Raw genomic sequence first — 1,336 nt, 5'->3', positions numbered from 1 at the left:
CCTCCCTAGCCAAGCCAAGTCACAAAGGACCCTGGACCCTGAAAAGTCTGCAGAGGTGGGAGGCAGTGACATCCTGGGGAGACCCATTTGTCCACTGAAGACCTTCCAGGCTCCCTCTCCCAGTCCTAAAGATGAGAGCATTTTGCTGCCCTTCTCACTCTGCCCCTGCCATGAGCCTCAGCCTCTTTTGTGTGATTCTTTGTTTCTTGGGAGCAGGTGAGTTCTGGACTCAGATAAAGCCCTGGGCCACGATGTTGTCAAGTCCCAGCTCCAAGCCTTTCCCTTTTCTTTGCAGATTCAGGTCACACCCTCAGCCTTGCCTTGACCCTCCGTCTCCCTCTCCCACAGGCCCTGTGGATGCTGCAATCACCCAGACGCCAAGACACCATATTATACAAACAGGAACCAAGATGGTCCTGGAATGTTCTCAGGATATGAACCATTTTGCTATGTACTGGTATCGACAAGACCCAGGACAGGGGCTGGGGCTGATCCATTATTCAAGTGGTACCGGCAGCACTGCTGAAGGGGATGTGACAGAAGGGTACAGCGTCTCTCGAGACAAGAAGGAGCATTTCCCCCTGACCCTGGAGTCCGCCGGCACCAACCAGACGTCTCTGTACTTGTGTGCCAGCCGTGAATCCACAGCCCTGCACAGACAGCTGCTCTCTGCACAGAAAGCTCCGCCACAGGCACGAAGGAAATTCCTGCCTGAGGCGTCGCCTCAAGAGGGGGAATAACTGCCCTGAAGCGGCTTTCGTGTGACTTCCCAGCAACGTGATCTCAGGCCGTGGGGCTTTCCATCGGGTCACCCATGGTGTGAACTGAGCTCCATCACTACAGGCGGGGTGTGTAAGTAGAAGCAAATAGCACGTAATGTTATTCCACTCAATCTGGAATATCCTGGTAATCGAGTCAAGCACAGACACAGTAGCATCTAACATGAAATTTATATCTCACTGTCTTTTCAGTGCAGAGGAACAAAGCAGAAAGCAGTGAAGCAACTTGAAACTCCCTGAGAGTCAGGGACTCTCCAGATCTAAAATGATTACATAAAATCTTGGGCTTCAGAAACACTGCCTACCCTGCAAAAATTCTCTGGAGGAAAAGAAATTGCTAATAATAATTTATAAAACACACCAGGGGAAATTTGCCGCTCAGGGGAAACGGTCAGTGCATCGAACATCAGCGTTAGAGCCCAAGAGACTACAAACTAGGTCACTGTCCGTGACCATAACCTAGTGTTCTGTCTTCTGGGGCTCGGGAGTGTTCGAATTCTTAAGGAAGGAACTGAATTCTTACCATCTCTTTGGCTTAGACTGAAACCCATGAACTC

At 50.6% G+C, this 1,336-nt stretch overlaps 1 gene segment (V, D, J or C); it reads left to right on the top strand.

The window, feature by feature from the left end:
* Positions 1-1,076, top strand: LOC115277902. The segment is given in 2 exon segments: positions 1-216; positions 349-1,076. Coding segments are annotated over 2 exon segments (477 nt in total).
* Positions 1,077-1,336: the final 260 nt, after the last annotated feature.

The sequence above is a fragment of the Suricata suricatta genome, chromosome 2, assembly GCF_006229205.1.
Source record: "Suricata suricatta isolate VVHF042 chromosome 2, meerkat_22Aug2017_6uvM2_HiC, whole genome shotgun sequence".
Lineage (NCBI taxonomy): Eukaryota > Metazoa > Chordata > Mammalia > Carnivora > Herpestidae > Suricata > Suricata suricatta.
Note: the sequence above shows the minus strand (reverse complement) of the source record. Positions and strands in the feature narration are given on the sequence as shown.